This window comes from Heptranchias perlo, chromosome 9, assembly GCF_035084215.1.
Source record: "Heptranchias perlo isolate sHepPer1 chromosome 9, sHepPer1.hap1, whole genome shotgun sequence".
Lineage (NCBI taxonomy): Eukaryota > Metazoa > Chordata > Chondrichthyes > Hexanchiformes > Hexanchidae > Heptranchias > Heptranchias perlo.
Genome location: NC_090333.1, coordinates 4,144,205 through 4,166,834, shown reverse-complemented (window position 1 = coordinate 4,166,834; position 22,630 = coordinate 4,144,205). Strand labels below are relative to the sequence as shown.

The following is a 22,630-nucleotide window of genomic DNA, read 5'->3' as shown; positions in this document are numbered from 1 at the left end:
TCCATTCGCAACCCCTCAGATAATGAAGCAGTCCGTGCCCGCATGCAGCAAGACCTGGACAACATCCAGGCTTGGGCTGATAAATGGCAAGTAACATTCGCGCCAGACAAGTGCCTGGCAATGACTATCTCCAACAAGAGAGAGTCTAACCACCTCCAATTGACATTCCACGGCATTACCATCGCTAAATCCCCCACCATCAACATCCTGGGGGTCACCATTGACCAGAAACTCAACTGGACCAGCCACATAAATACAGTGGCTACGAGAGCAGGTCAGAGGCTAGGGATTCTGCGGCGGGTGACTCACCTAACTCCCCAAAGCCTTTCCACCATCTACAAGGCACACTCCACTTGCCTGGATGAGTGAGCTTCAACAACACTCAAGAAACTCGACACCATCCAGGACAAAGCAGCCCGCTTGATTGGCACCCCATCTACCACCCTAAACATTCACTCCCTTCACCACCAGCGCACCGTGGCTCCAGTGTGTACCATCTACAAGATGCACTGCAGCAACTCACCAAGGCTTCTTCAACAGCACCTCCCAAACTTGCGACCTCTACCACCTAGAAGGACAAGGACAGCAGGCACATGGGAACAACACCACCTGCACGTTCTCCTCCAAGCCACACACTATCCTGACTTGGAAATATATCTCTGTTCCTTCGTTGTTGCTGGGTCAAAATCCTGGAACTCCCTTCCTAACAGCACTGTGGGAGAACCTTCACCCCACAGACTGCAGCGGTTCAAGAAAGTGGCTCACCATCACCTTCTCGAGGGCAATTAGGGATGGGCAATCAATGCTGGCCTTGCCAGTGACGCTCACATCCCATGAACGAATAAAAAAAAAAATCCTTCAACCAGGCATACATCCATTGCACATTCGCCCATTGGGTATTGTCATGTATTGGCATTCATCATGAAGCAAATGAAAGAGCACCCATATGCATACCCTTGGTGAATTACAATTGCTTGAACTTACGCTTCCTACCACTCCTACGTGGTGCATCCCCTGTGTCTTCAGCCGTGTAGAGGCAGGCTGCTCAGATCCCTGCCCTGACTGCTGAGATGCTTTTGGCTTACGACCTCTAGGATTTGGAGCCTGTGAGGACCCTGTGAAAAACTGCTTCACCTGCACCTGTGCAGGGGCAGACTCGGCCATCAGGAGAGGGGACAGCATGTTGGGTACTGGTTGTGGGGGCTGGGATGCTTTGAGTGGAGTTCCTGCTTCCATGTCCCCTTTCGCCATCATCCTGCTCCCAGGCCAGCGGCACATCACTCCTACCATTCTGCTGGAGAGCAGCTTGGTGCAGATCAGTGGCTCATTGTACGACCTTGGATAAAGTATGTCATCCTGTTTAAGGCGGCAGACATGCTAGCTTCCAAAGTCTGCACGACTCTGGTCACTACCTGCATAGACTCATTTGAGAGCCGTGCTTGAAGTTCCATGGAGCCAGCCACTTTCTACATGGCAGACCTTTTTGCAATTACTTGCGACATCAATCCACTAACGTTGGAGTTGGACTCCTCCATCCTCTCCACTATTGTGGAGTATGTGTGTGTGGCATGTTTTCCAGTATCTTGCAAAATTGCAACTGTACCTCAATCATTCTCATTTTCAACGATAGCCCCCGGGGTTCAGCATCTGTGTCCAGCAGAACAGAGCTTGGAGAGGATTGTGTCCTCCGACGTGAACTCTCCACAGCTGTTCCTGCCACCGGCGTCTGCTCATGCTCACTTGTGAGTTGTGAATCAGCAGATGAAAACTCAACTAACTGTCTAACAGGACCCACCGAAGTGCTAGTCTTTGCACTGGTGCTGTATGTCCTGTGACGGTGCACCCTCAGAAGGAATGAGCTCCCAAGGAATCGTTGTCGTCAATCTCCGCAGATTGTTCTTGTACGCGTGAAGGCGCAGGAAGACACAAGAAAGTGATACGAATTAATCATAACTAAGTAACAATCTTGCCAATCACCACACTAAGTCTTCTCATATTTCAGTCAGTCATTGTGGAAATAAAGTCGTCATGTATGTGAATGATGTTTAAATTCTGTCACCAGGCACCTGCGAATTCCCAGTCTCTCCATCGATTGAGAGGGATGCAGATGTGCCACTAATCTCCATGGCGTCCTCCTCTACATCTGTGAGCTAGGCTATTTGTGGAGGGCCAGCTCCAGTCCTCTCCCTGTCCCTTGCGTTTTGTGCTGTCTTCTCCAAGGAGCGAAAGAACGGAGTTGTGAGTGACTATAGGTCATGTATTCACCCGATTGATGCAGTACATTGGGTGATAGTGACTATCCTACAGATGCATCACATTGTATAAGGATTGTGGGGAGTGGCAGCGGTGGGTGGATACATGGGGAGGTGAGGAAGTGCATAGAAAGTGAAGGATGGGTGCTGCTGAAACTTAAGTGGGTGTGAGGAGTGATATGATGGAGTAGGCTTGGCAAGACAGAGTGAGGGGGGGAGGGGGGGTTGTACACCACAGGATGTAGGTGAATCAGCAACTATACTCACTTTTTCTGACCTGGTTAGGGCATTAAAGCGCTTCCTGCACTGTAGCCAAGACTGGGCTGCCCTCCTCCAGCCACGCCTTCATGGTAACCAGGTTTCATCCTCCCATTGGTGGGGTAAATTATTTCCCTCCCGGTCCTCACTGCACCCAGCAATACTTCAAGGGAAGCATCCGACAACCTGGGTGCTAACTTTGCTCTTTGAATCCATGGCTTCACTTCCTCCTTTCTCCTCCAAAATCCATCTTTGCATTGGCCCTTTTAAATAGTGGACTTCAGATCGCGTCATATGGGTGCACGTTACACCCACCGCGCAGCTTGGAGCCCTGAAACCCGGAAGAAGAAATTTATTGCTTCAATTAAGTTGCGATTGCAGATTCCGACCTGCTCATTGCACTCCCTGGTTTCGCGACCGAAACCCCTCCCCGGCTCCATGTTAAAATCCAGGCCACTGTTCTTTGAGATTAAAGCATATTGAGCTAGGGTAGAAGGAGTTTTATCTTGCAGCTGATCCATGCTAAATATGACCCAGAAGTTGCTGACACTGGATTCCCCACCCAATCTTTTTCTTGTCATGTGATGTCACTACAACTGTCCAATGATGCCAGCAAAAGCGTATGAAAAATTAAAATTTTATCGCGGGCAGGGGGATGGGTGAGCACGCGCAGAAACCCCCATAGGAAATACATTTTTGCATCAATAGAGCTCACTTTACCCCCTTCAAAAATTGCTAAATCAGCCACTGCAAAATTTGCATTTGTGCACTTCAGTTTTTCCTCTGATACATTTAATAGAATATAGAGTATAACTTCAGCTGAAGTCATTAGTTTATGTTCCACATTACTTTTCCTATATCATACATTGCATTTCAGTTTTCACAGAAAAAGAAACAGGATTATGGAATGAGATCTGAAAATACTAATTCAAAATCTTGGAATCCAATGTAATTATTTTAACTTACTCAGTCCTTTCAGCAGTAGTCTTGGTCGTAGCTTTTTATTCAGGTTGGTTTTTAAGTTGTATGTTTTTTGAATTGTCAACTTTATTTGGAATGGCGTGAGCTTTATTGAAGCTGTTAATCAGCTTTTCCGAATCTGTGCGTTGGTATGTATGCAGACTTTCACAATCATATATTAAACCATGATATATAAATCTCAAAATGGTTAATGAGCTGTTAAAGAACACATTCTGATACTTGTTGAAATCTAGATTTGGAAAAGATTGATGGAAATATGTAGAGTTGAAAGTAGCTGCAATATGTTGGGGGAAGGGACGGGTGTCTTTACATACTAGAAATTCCTAACGTCAGTGCGACTTTTAAAAGTATGCATTTTCACTTTTGTTTTTAAAGGCATTTGATACATTCAAGTTAGAATTTGAAATTGAACATCAATTTACCTTTAATGGATCAGGAGGTTGTGGTGGCTATACATCAGCATGTTTTCATTAATGTGGAGATGCCGGTGATGGACTGGGGTGGACAAATGTAAGGAATCTTACAACACCAGGTTATAGTCCAACAATTTTATTTAAAAATCACAAGCTTTCGGAGATTATCCCCTTCGTCAGGTGAGTGAATGAATAAGAGGTTCTCAAATCGCATATCTTATATTAGGCTGGGACACCATCACACCAATCAAAAGGTGTCGTTGGTGTTCAGACAGGTTAGCCACGGAAAACAGAAGGTCCCAGTATGCTGAATACACATTGTGTCAAATTACAAAGACAGAGAGAAAGAGACCCAAAAGGCAGAGATAGAGAGAGAGAGAAGAGTATTAAAAACAGAGAACTTTTTTTTCCGCTGGTGGGGTTACGTGTAGCGTGACAAGATCCCGGTTGAGGCCATCCTCATGGGTGCGGAACTTGGCTATCAATTTCTGCTCGACGATTTTGCGTTGTCGTGTATCTCGAAGGCCGCCTTGGAGAACGCTTACCCGAAGGTCGGTGGCTGAATGTCCTTGACTGCTAAAGTGTTCCCCGACTGGGAGGGAACCCTCCTGTCTGGCGATTGTTGCGCGGTGTCGGTTCATCCGTTGTCGCAGTGTCTGCATGGTCTCGCCAATGTACCATGCTCCGGGGCATCCTTTCCTGCAATGTATGAGGTAGACAACGTTGGCCGAGTCACAGGAGTATGAACCATGTACCACGACACGGATACCATCATCACACGAGAGGACGCCACCCACCAGGTACATGGTTCATACTCCTGTGACTCGGCCAACGTTGTCTACCTCATACGTTGCAGGAAAGGATGCCCCAGAGCATGGTACATTGGCGAGACCATGCAGACACTGCGACAACGGATGAACGGACACCGCGCAACAATCGCCAGACAGGAGGGTTCCCTCCCAGTCGGGGAACACTTTAGCAGTCAAGGACATTCAGCCACCGATCTTCGGGTAAGCGTTCTCCAAGGCGGCCTTCGAGACACACAACAATGCAAAATCGTCAAGCAGAAATTGATAGCCAAGTTCCGCACCCATGAGGACGGCCTCAACCGGGATCTTGGGTTCATGTCACGCTACACGTAACCCCACCAGCGGAAAAAAAAGTTATGTTTTTAATACTCTTCTCTCTTTTTTTCTCTCTCTCTCTCTCTGCCTTTTGGGTCTCTTTCTCTCTGTCTTTGTAATTTGACACAATGTGTATTCAGCATACTGGGACCTTCTGTTTTCCGTGGCTAACCTGTCTGAACACCAACGACACCTTTTGATTGGTGTGATGGTGTCTCAGCCTAATATAAGATATGCGATTTGAGAACCTCTTATTCATTCACTCACCTGACGAAGGGGATAATCTCCGAAAGCTTGTGATTTTAAAATAAAATTGTTGGACTATAACCTGGTGTTGTAAGATTCCTTACATATATTTTCATTAATGCTTCTTAGATTATTGATCAAATCAGATACTGTTGAGTTTGCTCATGTGTTGTGCAAATACATATACAGTAATAGGCACTTTGCAGCTGTCAGCTATAGAACTTATCCTGTAATTTGCATATGTCAACATATTCGAAATGGCTTTGGCTGTTAGGTATTTTAACATACACATGTATAATAAATAGTAAGCTAAGAACGCAAGCCTGGATAATGGACGGTAATAAAAGCTAGTAGAGATGAAGCAAAGGCATTCTGATTTACAGGTTGTCTGGGGCAGAAGGGATTAATGATTAGTATAAGGAAAAATTTAGTGTGTAAAAGGTCTGCAAAAATAAGTATATGAATTTAGAATTACTAAAGAAATTAAAACAAATTACAAAAAGTTTACATACATGCGTAGTGTTACTGATTACAGAAAAAGGAGTCAAGATTAGTGAAGATGTGGAATTAGCCAAAAGGTAAATGGGTTCTTCAGTTCATTATTTAGAATTGAAAAGTCATTACCTGGGCAGAAGCAAAATAGATGTTTCAAAAGAAACAGATTGAGGTGAGAAATAGAATTGATATTACTATTAAACTGGTAGCTGGATACTAGAAAAAGATCCATCTAAATAAAGCACCTGGCCAAAACGGGATGCCCTGGAGGGTTCTTAAAGAACACAAGGATGAGCTAGCTACACTGCTATCAGAGGTATTTCAAAATCGTAAGACTCTGATTTAGGTGATCAAGGGCTATTTGTGTTGACGAGACAGCAGAACAAAAGGACACAAATTTAAGATGAGAAGTAGATTCGGATGCAATCTAAGGAAACATTAATTTGATTATAGGTAGTTGATTATTGGAACAGCTTACGAAGTGAAGTTGTAGTGTCTAGTAGTTTAGATATCTTCAATAATATATCTATTGGACAAGTTGCTTGAAAAGAAATGCATTATTAAATACATCTGCTAGGAAGGCAGACTGCATGGACCTAAAAGCCGGGGTTTTCTGCTTCTGCGCTTGCCAGCCCGCAATTTTTTTTGTCCATTCACTTTAATGTGTGTAAAATGATGGGCCAACAAGTGCTGAAGTGGTTAACCCTGGCCGTGGTCTTTTTCAACCTTGATGTGGAGATTCGGATGCAATCTAAGGAAACATTTTTCAACCTTGAGCTTTCTAGGTCTCTGTTGGTTTCAGCCAAAGGTTTATCATGAATTTGTATTTAGTATATGTTTGGTAAGTTCCTACTGCAGTTTGATCTCTGAATTGGTAGCTGAATAAGTTCATGTAGAACTCTGTTTTGCTTATTATCTGAATAAATGACTTAGCATTAAAGTTTTAGAAATAAGAATTCATATGACTTGATAACTGCTAACTTTTGGCGACTGAAATTAAAACAAAATTTTCTAGATGCCTAAATCTGTTGTCCTAGTAGACTAATATGACTCTTCACCTTGAAGTCAACTTTTTAAAATCTGCTGAAACAGGTTGACCGTGAACACACATGGGTGCAATCACAATTTAAGCTGGCATGACTATGATTTAATTAAATTTAAAAATGGCAACGTTAAGAATTGTTTACTGTTTCCTAGAATTTTTGTGTCAACTTGGAAGATGCTATTCAATAATATGTATTACCCATTCTGTCAAAACTATTGAGCTTGATCAGAAAGTATGTTGCAATTTTTAAATGTGTAGTAATGGTTGTGTTGCCAAATGAAAGTCTGTTTGTTCGAGTATTACAGTGATGTGGGAAGCTGATAGTCACTTGTTTTGACAGATTTACAATGACCCGGGGATGGGCACTAATGCAGCAAATCTTGACCCAGAAAACAACTGGGCTGGTATTGGCTCACTTATAATGAAATGCATTGGCTGCCTGCAGTTTGCTGTCCTGTGTTGATTTTGGGAACAGGCCCGTAGCAATGTTCTTGCATCATGTCTGCATTCATTCACGTAAATTTGCATGTCAAAGTTAAGCATGTACACTTAACAGTTCAGTGGGTAAGAAAAATGAAGTGGATTCTGGGTTTAGCTTGCTGTCTAAATTTGTTCGATACAGAAAGTGGCTGTGTTCAGGGTAAAGCACAGCAGTGTGCTGGCAATCAGGGCATAAAAAAAATTAAAGTGGAACAAAAAACAGCAGCTGTTTTTCACAGGGCTAATTTAACTAGGGGAAGGAGACTATTTATAAGAGTCAAAGTTCATCATGGTTCCTGTACTTCAGTATTTAACTCATTAGACTAATTCCAGGCACTTGGCCTTAGTGTGGCAATAATTTCATTTTTAAATTATTTCCAGACGGTAATTTGGAAATTGAATTTTCAGTTTGATTAATGATTCTTCCACCACTGCCAATTAAAGCAAACAGAACCTTTCTGAAACTCTGACATTTACATATTATTGTGTAGTTTAAAAAATGTACAAATACCTGAAGGGAATATAAATAACAATGCTTAGAGTGGCAAAAACTCAGCTGCCAAGTAATTTTGCACATTTATTAACTAGAGATATGCAGCCTTGAAGTTGAACTTTTTGTAATGATTCCATTGTCAGGGAAGCAGCACAAAAAGCAAAGTTTGCAGTTAAGTCTCATTTTGTTGGAAAACTAATACAGACAGGAGTTCAGAGTGTGCCTTGGGAATTAGTTGTTTCGGTTGGTAGAAAGGTGCTGTCGGTGCAAGGAAAGCTTGAGGTTTTGCTATTGGCAGGATATAACTGGTCTGACTGTAAATCTGCCTCCTTTTTTCTGCATAAAATCATAGCATGGTTACAGCACAGGAGGAGGCCATTCTGCCCATCGAGCCCATGCTGGCTCTTTGTAAGAGCAATCCAGTTAGTCCCATCCCCCTACTCTTTCCCCGTAGCCCTGCAAATTTTTACCCAGCAAGTATTTGAGTGGAAGTCCAGCTACATAGCACAGACATGTCACAAGACTAATTTCTTGTTGGGTTTTTTATGCATAAGCTTTGTCCAAATTGAAATGTGTCTTTGGTGTCAGCTTGTTTTTGTGTCCTTCAACTCTCTTTCTATAAACTTCTTTGCTGGCATGGGCATTGGGATCTGGCTAAAACCTGTGACTGCATATTAATAATGCAAAATGTGTGGTTGATTTATTAGTTGAGAACAGTGATAGTTCATGCCAATTATTCATATAGAATTTATTATTTATGCTCTGTGTATACTCAAGATATATACATGATAGAATTATGTGTAAAGGATCTGGATATGTGTCTAATGATGAAGCAAAAACTATTCACAAACAGTGGGGAGGAGCGGGTCAGAGCAGCAGCCACCGTCAACCAGGGAAGCCAGCCAGATCGCATGAGTTCCCCACGAGTTCAAAAGTGTCAAACTTCCTTTGTCTGAACCCATTTTATTGATGGGTCAAAAATGGACTATTCAGCTTAAGGAGGGGTCGAATAGTCAGCGTCAATAAATTACTGTTTGTGACAACCTTACTGCGTAAGCCCAAAGCTGACATTCTGCTGGTGCAGTTGTAGAGGTTTTGGAATGTATGTGTTTTGTACTCCTCTCTTGAAATTGAAGAAAAAATTCTTACCATCAAATGCACAAGTTTTGAATGGCTAAAGAACAAACTTGCTCTGCATAGTATAACCTGTTTATAAAAGAAACTCAATGATTTGTGTTGTAATGAACACTTTTACTCTGCTGCAGTTGTATAAATTACCACTTGGAACTGAAAGATTAATCCTCTAGTCTTTGCATCTTTCTGCTGATCTTGCACAACAGATGGGTTAGTGTTTTTTTTAATTTATTAAAAGCATCTTGACTAACCCTGCCTATGTGCCTTGTTTGTCAGCCTATTCCCACAAGCTGATATCACTGGGTTTTTACTTAGAAACAGAAACTTGTTTCCTAATGAAAATAGGAACAAGTTGATTGGATTGGTAAATGTGCTATTAATGCAGAAATAAAATAACTTTGTTAAAATTACAAAATCCTTTTTAATCTGCTTATCACTGAATCTTTTGGTTTCTATGTGATTATTTTAATGCTCTGCATTTTAGTATAGTTTATAGTGCTTCTTCCAGTTGCAATTACCGTGAATTTATTGCCCTCTTTAGAGTAACCCAAGGCGGTTGGTGCTCAGCCCTTTTTGTACGCTCCACAGGGCATATTCCACAGCACTGGAACAACAGCTGTGCATGTGCATTTGTTTGAAAGTTTGATTTAAAACTTTCAATTGCAAATGTATGTAATGATTGAAACTGAGTGCTCAATTCACCCATGGCCAGAAAAATGGAGGTCTCTCCCTACAGTGGCAGCATTTATATTTACTACTTAGGGCAAGGTTGCATTCAGAAATGCTGGTTTTAAAAATAAACGCACCTCACTGAGTCTCAGCACCTGCAAAGGCAATGGAACCACTTTGTTTGAAAAAAAATTTTCAGTGTACAGTAAAATGTTTGGCCTACTCCTGTTCCTATATTACTGACATTCAGCTCCTCAAGCCTGCTCCGCCATTTATCAGATCATGGCTGTTCTGTACCGTAACTCCATTTACCTGTTAATCGATATCCCTTGATGCCCTTACCTAATAAAATCTGTCAACCATAGGCTTGAAAATTCAATTGACCCAGCACCTACAGCCTTTTGGGGGAAAGAATTCCAGACTTCCACTGCCCTTTGTGTGAAAAAGTGCTTTAAATCCTAAATGGCCTAGCTCTAATTTTAAGATTGTTTTTCCTTGTTCTGGATGCCCCCACTAGAAGAAATTGCTTCTCTGTATCTATGCTATCTCATCCTTTTATCATTTCAAATACCTTGATTAGATCATCCCTCAACCTTGTAAACTCAAGGGAATACAAGCCAAGTTTACGCAACCTATCATCATAATTTAACCCATTCTGGTGAATCTGCGCTGTACCCAGCACAGAAGGAGGCCATTTTCCCCATCGTGTCTATGCCGGCTCTTAGAGCTATTCAGTTAGTCCCACTCCCTTGCTCTTTCCCCATAGCCTTGTGATTTTTTTTACTTTTGAAGTATACATCCAATTCCCTTTTGAAAGTTACTATTGTATCTGCTTCCACCACCCTTTCAGGCAGTGCATTCCGGGAGATCATCATAACTTGCTGCGTTTTTAAAAAAAATTCTCTCATCTTTCCCCTGGTTCTTTTGTCACTTATCTTAAATCTATGTCCTCTAGTTACTGACCCTCCTGCCAATGGAAATACAATTTTGAACACCTCTATTAAATCTCCCCATAACCTTCTCTGCTCTAAGGAGATCAATCCCAGTTTCTCTAGTCTCTCCACATAACTGAAGTCCCTCATCCCTGGAACCATTCTAGTAAATTTCCTCTGCACCCTCTCCAAGGTCTTGACATCCTTTCTGAAGTGTGGTGCCCAGAACTGTACACACTACTCTAACTGGGGCCTAACCAGTGATTTATAAAGGTTTAGTATAACCGCCTTGCTTTTGTACGCTATGCCTCTGTTTATAAAGCCAAGTATCCTGTATTTTTTTTAAACCGCCTTATCAACTTGTCCTGTCACCTTCAAAGATTTGAGTATGTGAACCTGCAGGTCTCTCTTCCTGCATCCCCTTTAAAATTGTACCATTTCATTTATATTGCCTCTCCTCATTCTTTCTTCCAAAATGCATCACTTCACACTTCTCTCTGTTAAATTGCATCTGACAGGTGTCTGCCCATTTCACCATTCTGTCTATGTCCTCCTGAAGTCTGCTACTATCCTCCTCAATGTTTACTACATTTCCAAGTTTTGTGTCATCTGCAAACTTTGAAATTATGTCTCCTATACCAAAGTCCAATTCCTAATACAGACACATGGTGGGACACCAATGTATACTTCCCTCTAGTCTGAAAAACACCCATCCATCGCTACTCTCTGCTTTCTGTCTCCTAGCCAATATTCTATCCACACTATCACTGCCCCTTTAACCCCATGGCCTTCAATTTTGCTAACAAGTCTATTATGTAGCGCTTTATCAAATGCTTTTTGAAAGTTCGCATACATAACATCAACCACAATACTTTCATCAACCCTGTCTTATTTCATCGAAGAACTCAATCAAGTTTGTCAGACATGATTTGTTCCCTCCAAGGCCAATGTATCCTTCCTGAGCTGAGGTGCCCTAAACTAAATGCAGTACTCCGGATGGGGTCAGACCTCGGTTCTGTACAACTGAAACATAATTTCTGCCACTTTGTATTCCTGGTCCCTTTAGATAAAAGCCAACATTCCATTAGCCTTTTTGATTACTTTTCTGTGCACTAGCATTTAGTAATTTGTGTACCCGGGCACCCAAATCCCTTTGCTCCTCCACAGTTCCTAGTCTCTCGCCATTAAGAAAATACGTGTATGTATGTGCGTATATATATATATATATATATATATACGTGTATGTATGTGCGTATATATATATATACACGTGTATGTATGTGCGTATATATATATATACACGTGTATGTATGTGCGTATATATATATATATATACACGTGTATGTATGTGCGTATATATATATATATATACACGTGTATGTATGTGCGTATATATATATATATATATACACGTGTATGTATGTGCGTATATATATATATATATATACACGTGTATGTATGTGCGTATATATATATATATATATACACGTGTATGTATGTGCGTATATATATATATATATATACACGTGTATGTATGTGCGTATATATATATATATATACACGTGTATGTATGTGCGTATATATATATATATATATATATACACGTGTATGTATGTGCGTATATATATATATATATATACGTGTATGTATGTGCGTATATATATATATATATATACACGTGTATGTATGTGCGTATATATATATATATATACACGTGTATGTATGTGCGTATATATATATATATATACACGTGTATGTATGTGCGTATATATATATATATATACACGTGTATGTATGTGCGTATATATATATATATATATACACGTGTATGTATGTGCGTATATATATATATATACACGTGTATGTATGTGCGTATATATATATATATACACGTGTATGTATGTGCGTGTATATATATATATACACGTGTATGTATGTGCGTATATATATATATATATATATATATACACGTGTATGTATGTGCATATATATATATATACACGTGTATGTATGTGCGTGTATATATATATATATATACACGTGTATGTATGTGCGTATATATATATATATATATATATATACACGTGTATGTATGTGCATATATATATATATACACGTGTATGTATGTGCGTATATATATATATATATACACGTGTATGTATGTGCGTATATATATATATATACACGTGTATGTATGTGCGTATATATATATATATATATACGTGTATGTATGTGCGTATATATATATATATACACGTGTATGTATGTGCGTATATATATATATATACACGTGTATGTATGTGCGTATATATATATATATACACGTGTATGTATGTGCGTATATATATATATATATACACGTGTATGTATGTGCGTATATATATACACGTGTATGTATGTGCGTATATATATACACGTGTATGTATGTGCGTATATATATATATACACGTGTATGTATGTGCGTATATATATATACACGTGTATGTATGTGCGTATATATATATACACGTGTATGTATGTGCGTATATATATATACACGCGTATGTATGTGCGTATATATATATACACGCGTATGTATGTGCGTATATATATATACACGCGTATGTATGTGCGTATATATATATACACGCGTATGTATGTGCGTATATATATATATAGAATCATAGAATCATAGAAGTTACAACATGGAAACAGGCCCTTCGGCCCAACATGTCCATGTCGCCTAGTTTATACCACTAAGCTAGTCCCAATTGCCTGCACTTGGCCCATATCCCTCTATACCCATCTTACCCATGTAACTGTCCAAATGCTTTTTAAAAGACAAAATTGTACCCGCCTCTACTACTGCCTCTGGCAACTCGTTCCAGACACTCACCACCCTTTGCGTGAAAAAATTGCCCCTCTGGGTATGTATGTGCGTATATATATATACGTGTATGTATGTGCGTATATAGATATATATATATATACGTGTATATGTGCGTATATATATACACGTGTATGTACGCGCGTATGTATATATATATATACGTGTATGCGTATGTATGTGCGTATATATATATATATATATACGTGTATGTGTGTGCGTATATATATATACGTGTATGTGTGTGCGTATATATATGTATGTGTGTGTGTATATATATATATACGTGTATGTGTGTGCGTATATATATATGTGTATGTGTGTGCGTATATATATATGTGTATGTGTGTGCGTATATATATATACGTGTATGTGTGTGCGTATATATATGTATGTGTGTGCGTATATATATATACGTGTATGTGTGCGCGTATATATTTATACGTGTGTGTGTGCGCGTATATATACGTGTGTGTGTGCGTGTATATATACGTGTGTGTGCGCGTGTATATATACGTGTACGTGTGCGCGTGTGTATGTACGCGTGTACGTACGCGCGTGTGTGTATGTACGCGTGTACGTACGCGCGTGTGTGTATGTACGCGTGTACGTACGCGCGTGTGTGTATGTACGCGTGTACGTACGCGCGTGTGTGTATGTACGCGTGTACGTACGCGCGTGTGTGTATGTACGCGTGTACGTACGCGCGTGTGTGTATGTACGCGTGTACGTACGCGCGTGTGTATGTACGCGTGTACGTACGCGCGTGTGTATGTACGCGTGTACGTACGCGCGTGTGTGTATGTACGCGTGTACGTACGCGCGTGTGTGTATGTACGCGTGTACGTACGCGCGTGTGTGTATGTACGCGTGTACGTACGCGCGTGTGTGTATGTACGCGTGTACGTACGCGCGTGTGTGTATGTACGCGTGTACGTACGCGCGTGTGTGTATGTACGCGTGTACGTACGCGCGTGTGTGTATGTACGCGTGTACGTACGCGCGTGTGTGTATGTACGCGTGTACGTACGCGCGTGTGTGTATGTACGCGTGTACGTACGCGCGTGTGTGTATGTACGCGTGTACGTACGCGCGTGTGTGTATGTACGCGTGTACGTACGCGCGTGTGTGTATGTACGCGTGTACGTACGCGCGTGTGTGTATGTACGCGTGTACGTACGCGCGTGTGTGTATGTACGCGTGTACGTACGCGCGTGTGTGTACGTGCGTGTGTGTACGTACGTGTGCGTGTGTGTACGTACGCGCGTGTGTGTACGTGTGCGTGTGTGTACGTGTGCGTGTGTGTACGTACGCGCGTGTGTGTACGTGTGCGCGTGTGTACGTGTGCGCGTGTGTACGTGCGCGCGTGTGTACGTGCGCGCGTGTGTACGTGCGCGTGTGTGTACGTGTGCGTGTGTGTACGTACGCGCGTGTGTGTACGTGCGCGCGTGTGTACGTGCGCGCGTGTGTACGTGCGCGCGTGTGTACGTGCGCGCGTGTGTACGTGCGCGCGTGTGTACGTGCGCGCGTGTGTACGTGCGCGCGTGTGTACGTGCGCGCGTACGTGCGCGCGCGTGCGTACGTACGTACACGCGCGCGCGCGTGCGTACGTACGTACACGCGCGCGCGTGCATGTACGTACACGCGCGCGCGTGCATGTACGTACACGCGTACGTGCGCGCGCGCGTGCTTGTACGTACACGCGTACGCGCGCGCGCGCGCTTGTACGTACACGCGTACGCGCGCGCGCTTGTACGTACACGCGTACGCGCCCGCGCTTGTACGTACACGCGTACGCGCCCGCGCTTGTACGTACACGCGTACGTGCGCGCGTGCTTGTACGTACACGCGTACGTGCGCGCGCGCGTGCTTGTACGTACACGCGTACGTGCTTGTACGTACACGCGTACGTGCTTGTACGTACACGCGTACGTGCGCGCGTGCTTGTACGTACACGCGTACGTGCGCGCGTGCGTTTACGTACACGCGCGCGTGCGTGTACGTACACGCGTACGTGCGCGCGTGCGTGTACGTACACGCGTACGTGCGCGCGTGCGTGTACGTACACGCGTACGTGCGCGCGTGCGTGTACGTACACGCGTACGTGCGCGCGTGCGTGCGCACATATGTATACGTGTGTGCGTACATGCGCGCGCGTGCGTGCACATATGTATACGTGTGTGCGTACATGCGCGCGCGTGCGTGCACATATGTATACGTGTGTGCGTACATGCGCGCGCGTGCGTGCACATATGTATACGTGTGTGCGTACATGCGCGCGCGTGCACATATGTATACGTGTGTGCGTATATGCGCGCGCGTGCGTGTACATATGTATACGTGTGTGCGTATATGCGCGCGCGTGCGTGTACATATGTATACGTGTGTGCGTATATGCGCGTATACGTGTGTGCGTATATGCGCGCATATATATGTATACGTGTGTGCGTATATGCGCGCGCGTGCGTATATATATGCGTACGTGTGTGCGTATATGCGTATGTGTGTGCGTATATATATGCGTACGTGTGTGCGTATATATATGCGTACGTGTGTGCGTATATGCGTACGTGTGTGCGTATATATATGCGTACGTGTGTGCGTATATGCGTATGTGTGTGCGTATATGCGTACATGTGTGCGTATATGCGTATGTGTGTGCGTATATGCGTACGTGTGTGCGTATATACGTGTATGTACTCCGTTAATGGTAGGGCGTTGAGGAGAGTTATAGAACAAAGAGATCTAGGAGTACAGGTTCATAGCTCCTTGAAAGTGGAGTCACAGGTGGATAGGGTGGTGAAGAAGGCATTCAGCATGCTCGGTTTCATTGGTCAGAACATTGAATACAGGAGTTGGGATGTCTTGTTGAAGTTGTACAAGACATTAGTTAGGCCACACTTGGAGTACTGTGTACAGTTCTGGTCACCCTATTATAGAAAGGATATTATTAAACTAGAAAGAGTGCAGAAAAGATTTACTAGGATGCTACCGGGACTTGATGGTTTGACTTATAGGGAGAGGTTGGATAGACTGAGACTTTTTTCCCTGGAGAGTAGGAGGTTTAGGGGTGATCTTATAGAAGTCTATAAAATAATGAGGGGCATTGATAAGGTAGATAGTCAAAATCTTTTCCCAAAGGTAGGGGAGTCTATAACGAGGGGGCATAGATTTAAGGTGAGAGTGGAGAGATACAAAAGGGTCCAGAGGGGCAATTTTTTCACTCAAAGGGTGGTGAGTGGAACGAGCTGCCAGAGGCAGTAGTAGAGGCGGGTACAATTTTGTCTTTTAAAACGCATTTGGACAGTTACATGGGTTAGAGGGATATGGGCCAAGTGCAGGCAATTGGGACTAGCTTAGTGGTATAAACTGGGCGACATGGACATGTTGGGCCGAAGGGCCTGTTTCCATGTTGTAAACTTCTATGATTCTATGATTATTATTTCTCTTTCTTGGATCCAAAGTGGATGACCTCACATTTCCCTACATTGAGTTCTATCTGCAGTAGTTTTGACCACTCACTTCATCTGTCGATGTCACTTTGTAACATCCACACAATTTAACTTCTAACTTAATGTTAAAAGAGCATAAGAAATAGGAGCAGGAGTAGGCCATATGGCCTCTCAAGTTTGCTCAGCCATTCAGTAAGATCATGGCTGATCCTCAACTCCACTTTCTCACCTGATCCCCATATCCCTTGATTCCCTTAGATTCCAAAAATCTATCGATCTCTGCCTTGAATATACTCAATGACCTGAGCATCCACAGCCCTCTGGGGTAGAGAATTCCAAAGATTCACAACCCTCTAAGTGAAGAAATTTTTCCTCATCTCGGTCCTAAATAGCCGACCCCTTACCCTGAGACTATGACCTCTTCTTCTAGACACTCCAGCCTTAGGATATAGCCCCTATCAATCCCTCTAAGAACTTTATCTGTTTCAATGAGATCACCTCTCATTCTTCCAAACTCCAGAGACTACAGGCCCATTCTACTCAATCTCTCCTCATAGGACAACCCTCGCATCCCAGGAATCAATTTAGTGAACCTTCGTTGCATCCCTCTAAGGCAAGCATATCCTTCCTTAAGTAAGGAGACCAAAACTGTATGCAGTACTCCAGGTGTGGTCTCACCAGAGCCCTATATAATTGCAGCAAGACTTCCTTACTCTTATACTCCACCCCCCCTCCCCTTTCAATAAAGCCTAAGGCTAGCATACTATTTGCCTTCCTAATTGCTTGCTGTACCTGCATGTACCTGAATGCTAGCCTTTATATCTAGAGGACTAGAATACATGGGGGTAGAAGTTATGCTACAGTTATACAAAGCCCTGGTTAGACCACACCTAGAGTTGTGTGTTCGATTCTGGGCACCGCAACTTAGGAAGGATATATTAGCCTTGGAGGGAGTGTAGTGTAGATTTACTAGAATGATATCTGGACTCCAAGGATTAAATTATGAGGAGAGATTACACAAACTAGGGTTGTGTTCCCTGGAATTTAGAAGATTGAGGGGTGATTTGATCAAAGTTTTCAAGATGTTAAGGGAAACTGATAGGGTAGTTTGAGAGAAACTCTTTCTGCTGTTTGGTGAGCTTAGGACTAGGGCACATAGCCTAAAAATTAGAGCCAGGAGTGAAGTTGGGAAACACTTTTACATGCAAAGGGTGGCAGAAGTTTGGAATTCTCTTCCTCAAACGGCAGTTAATGCTAGCTCAATTGTTAATTTTAAATCTGAGATTGATAGATTTTTGTTAACCAAAGGTATTCAAGGATATGGGGCCACGTCGGGGATATGGAGTTAGGTCACAGATCAGCCATGATCTCATTGAACGGTGGAACAGGCTTGAGGGGCTAAATGGCTTACCCTAGTTCCTATGTCTGCCATGATCGGGTAGCTTTTTGGTGCTCCTTTGTGTCACCCGCAGCATAAGTTGCCGCCTGCAAAAGAGGGATTTGATCATTTATTTTGTGGTACAAAGGTGGAAGGGCACTGAAGAATTCTGCATTTTGAATTGTGTTATTAATAAATTCTATTAATAGAATGAACTATGAAGGATTAGCTTATACTTGCATACAAGTACATCTAATTACTGTACTGCAAACAACACGGCGATTGTTCGTCCAGTCCCCTGCGTTACAGCCTCATGCATGCATGTCTCCGCCTCTCCTTGTGTTCTAATTATTGCTGGAAAGATTCTGTACAATCTGAAAAAATGTCAAGAACGTTTGCACCATATGCAAAAATAACTTCTGGAAACCTGCTTGTGAGGATTATTTTCTTTTCTTGCCAATTTTCACCCTGCCCTTCCTCTCCTGATTTGTGTGCTATGTTTCCGTGGGCACTGGCTACACCGAGACATCATACCCAAGCGGCCACTATTTATGTGGCAACATTCACGGTGAGTTGTGGCAGACTATTTGATCGCCTAAAACTGAGTCCAATCCTGATATACATGCATAGTTCCAGTAGAACATACTGCTTAGAGATCAGGAGTGAGAATCTCAGTCGATTTCTCCTACCTAACCCAGGAGAGCTGAGAGCAATGGTGCCCTATCCCTGCCCTGACTTAGATTAACTAACTGAGCACAGACTGGGGAACAAATCTGGGACCTTGTATATAACATAAGTATATATAACCTAAGGGAAAAATGCATTTATATGGTACTTCACATGGTAATTTACTTTTGTAGTGCAATGACTATTATTAGTTAGCACTATTGTTATTAGTACCAGTTAAACATTGGGAAGATCGAAGCAATCATCTTCAATCTTCACCATAAACTCTGCCACTGATTCCATCGTCCTCCTCGGCCATTGTCTCACATTAAACCTTAGCATCCTATTCAATCCTGAACTGAGCTTCTAAACTTATATCCTTGCCCCACCATTGGCAGCCATGCCTTCAGCAGTCTAGGCACCAAGCTCTGGAATTTCCTTCATAGACCCCTCCGCATCTCCACCTCCCTGTCCTCCTTTGAGGCTCTCCTTAAAACCCACCAAGCTTTGACCAAGCTTTTGGACACTCCTCCTAATATCTCCTTTGGCTGCATTTTTGTCTGATTACACCTTTGTGACGAGCCTTGGGATGTTTTTCTGCCTTGCAGTTGTTATATAAATGCAAGTTATGAATTCAAATAAACGTGAAGTTCTGACTTGTACTTTAGATTTTACAGTTCAAAAAGAGCTACGATGTCGAATACTGTAATTAGTTTTAGATATTGATATTCTCATGTAATTTCTTCCTCAACCTATTTTTCACTCTGGGTCGGCATAAAGTTTTGGAATCTTTTTGCAGTTGATTTTCCCTCCAGCTGGTCTGGTTCAGTGTTTATTGGAGTCTCTAGCATTTGACAGTTTAAGATCTTTTATGATTTTTAAAAAAAAGATTTAATATTTTTAAAGGGTGTTTCTTTTTTAGCTTTTGTTGACTGAATTTTTGCTCAGTATTTGGCATGAAAATTGTACATACTATCATTTTGTATGTCCCTCCTTCTCGTACACAGTCACCAGTTACTTCTTCCAGTACTGCACTATAGTGAAGGAATTCTAGAAACCTGTTTGTCATTCCTAAATGCTTTAAACAAACATGTACAAGACAGGTGGTCTCATTAGTTCTTTTTTCAACACATACAGGTGTTCTCAAGGATTACTTGAGGGAACTGCCATCTCCTTTGATAACAAAGCAGCTGTATGAAGCTGTTTTGGAAACCATGGCTAAGCAGCCCCTCAAGATGGCCTCTTCTGGATGTGAGAATGACCTCAGTGACTCTGAATACACAGTTGGTCTCTTGGACTGTTTGCCTGAAGTGGAGAAGGTAAGGACAAAGAGTCTGTGTCTGTACAAAATTATATTACTCATTTAACACTTCTGTTTAACATACAATATTTACAGAATTGAATGAAGTTTTCAGAGAACAAGGAGGAATATGCATGTATTGTGGTACCAGTCACTGTATATCCCTGTTCCTTCTAGTCTAATGTCAAATAAACACACAACATTCAGATATGTATCCTTTTTCTATCATTTTTGTTCACTTTTCTGTCTGTAAATAAATAAGCAGCAAAATATTACTCCAAATGTGGATTGTCCTAATTCATCATTTGAATCTTTGAGGACAGCATATTGGAGCAAGATGAGTTTTGCCAGTCTTTGATAAATTGAATATTACATTAATGATTCTACAGTGTTGCTGAATAGTGACCTCTTGCTTTATTACTTTCTACAATCATTATACAAATATGTGGGATGTACAATACACGTAAAGTGTGTAATAATTTTGGTAGAAAGTTTGTTTATAATAAGTATTCAGTGAAGCTTACAGACCTCAGAAGACAATGTGCTCTCAGTGTTCAGCCATGCTTGAAGAAAGGGCTACCAAACAGTAGCACTATTTTTTCCATCTGTGCTCCCTTTGAGTGCAATTCAATATCGAGGTGCTGATTCACCCTTTACAATGGTTAGACTAAAGGTTAATATTGCTGATTACTGAATATTGAGGTGTTACTGTCTAGCCAGTTTAGATGTAATATTTACAAAGATGAGGATAGGACCATCAAACTAAGTATGTGTGGTATTGGAAGCAAAACTGTACATTTCAATAAAGAGAGAGTCTAACCACCTCCCCTTGACATTCAACGGCATTACCATTGCCAAACCCCCCACAATCAACATCCTGGGGGTCACCATTGACCAGAAACTTAACTGGACCAGCCACATAAATACTGTGGCTACAAGAGCAGGTCAGAGGCTGGGTATTCTGCGGCGAGTGACTCACCGCCTGACTCCCCAAAGCCTTTCCACTATCTACAAGGTACAAGTCAGGAGTGTGATGGAATACTCTCCACTTGCCTGGATGAGTGCAACTCCAACAACACTCAAGAAGCTCGACACCATCCAGGACAAAGCAGCCCGCTTGATTGGCACCCCATCCACCACCCTAATCATTCACTCCCTTCGCCACCGGCACACTGTGGCTGCAGTGTGCACCATCCACAGGATGCACTGCAGCAACTCGCCAAGGCTTCTTCGACAGCACTTCTCAAACCCGCGACCTCTACCACCTAGAAGGACATGGGAACACCACCTGCACGTTCCCCTCCAAGTCACACACCATCCTGACTTGGAAATATATTGCCGTTCCTTCTTCGTCGTTGGGTCAAAATCCTGGAACTCCCTTCCTAACAACACTGTGGGAGAACCTTCACCACACGGACTGCAGCGGTTCAAGAAGGCGTCTCACCACCACCTTCTCGAGGGCAATTAGGGATGGGCAATAAATGCTGGCCTCGCCAGCAACGCCCACATCCCATGAACGAATTTTTAAAAAATAAAAATTGTGTTTTCTGTAACATGTTTAGTGTTAGAAATAACTGAAGAAAATCCTGCATGTAAAACCTTTGAGATATACATCTAAATTGCTTTATAAACTGAAATAAATACTCTGAATATTTGGCAATTAAAACCTTTAAATAAAACTACTCTATACTCTGCGCAAAGGTCGAAGATTTTTAAAGGAATTAATGAGCTGATTTGAGATTGTTAACTTTATCCAAGGTCTTGAATTTAGTGATGAAAGTAAGAACATAAGAAATAGGAGCAGGAGTAGGCCATGCAACCCCTCAAGCCTGCATCGCCATTCAATAAGATCATGGCTGATCTTCTATCTCAACTCCACTTCCCCGCCCTATCCCTGTATCCCTTGATTCACTTAGTGTCCAAAAATCTATCGATCTCAGTCTTGAATGTACTCCATGACTAAGCATCCACAGCCCTCTGAGGTAGAGAATTCCGAAGATTCACAACCCTCAGTGAAGAAATTTTTCCTCGTCTCGGTCCTCTAAATGGCCGACCGCTTATCTTGAGACTATGACCCCTAGTTCTAGACTCTCCAGCTAGGGGACACAGCCTCTCAGGATCTACCCTGTCAAGCCTTCTATGAATTTTATGCGTTTCAGTGAGATCACTTCTCATTCTTCTAAACTCCAGAGAATATAGGCCCATTTTACTCAGTCTCCTCACAGGACAACCCTCTCATCCCAGGAATCGATCTAGTGAACCTTCGTTGCACTCCCTCCAAGGCAAGTATATCCTGCCTAAGGTAAGGAGACCAAAACTGTGCACAGTACTCCAGGTGTGGTCTCACCAGAGCCCTATATAATTGCAGCAAGACCTCCTTACTCTTATACTCCAACCCACTTGCAATAAAGGCGAACATACCATTTGGCTTCCTTATTGCTTGCTG

General features: G+C 42.4%; 1 protein-coding gene across 4 annotated transcripts in view; it reads left to right on the top strand.

The window, feature by feature from the left end:
* The window catches only part of syde2 (synapse defective 1, Rho GTPase, homolog 2 (C. elegans)), a 135,894-nt gene that overhangs the window by 86,064 nt on the left and 27,200 nt on the right, over positions 1 to 22,630 (top strand). For all 4 annotated transcript variants that reach the window (XM_067989804.1, XM_067989806.1, XM_067989808.1 and 1 more), the window contains exon 5: positions 20,022 to 20,203. In XM_067989804.1, the coding sequence (XP_067845905.1) occupies positions 20,022 to 20,203 (182 nt within the window). The remainder of the gene's footprint in view (positions 1 to 20,021; positions 20,204 to 22,630) is intronic.